Source organism: Phaethon lepturus, unplaced genomic scaffold (assembly GCF_000687285.1).
Source record: "Phaethon lepturus isolate BGI_N335 unplaced genomic scaffold, ASM68728v1 scaffold35373, whole genome shotgun sequence".
NCBI classification, from domain to species: Eukaryota; Metazoa; Chordata; class Aves; order Phaethontiformes; family Phaethontidae; genus Phaethon; species Phaethon lepturus.
In genome coordinates, this window is record NW_010530369.1 from 644 (window position 1) to 938 (window position 295).

At 51.5% G+C, this 295-nt stretch overlaps 1 protein-coding gene across 1 annotated transcript in view; it reads right to left on the bottom strand.

The window, feature by feature from the left end:
• LOC104618610 (protein sprouty homolog 3-like) overlaps positions 1–29 on the bottom strand; it is a gene marked incomplete at its 3' end in the record, with an annotated part of 666 nt that extends 637 nt beyond the window's left edge. The window contains exon 1 of the mRNA XM_010284247.1: positions 1–29. This exon is cut by the window's left edge and continues 8 nt beyond it. Coding sequence (XP_010282549.1) covers positions 1–29 — 29 coding nt within the window.
• Between the last annotated feature and the right edge of the window lie 266 nt (positions 30–295).

Here is a 295-nt window from a genome sequence, read left to right on the forward strand (position 1 = left end):
AGTTCAGCCACACTGGAAGAGAGCTGCATTTCCAGGAGCGAGGAGACCCTGCGGCATCAGGGCACATCTAAAAATCCTAAAGGATGGGGCAGGAAGACAGAGAAAACATTTGTGTTACCTTTTGTAATGGATCCATCCGTACAAACCAGGAAGCAGAGACGGGCTGGAGAACTCCTAGTGAAGTTACTTCCAAGAACCGGACTCAAAGGACTTCTGTGCCTGGAGAGACCTAGGCTGGACGCCTCCAAAAGGCAAGGGCCGTAAGATCTGTCCCTTCAAACAGGTGGGTGCAGCA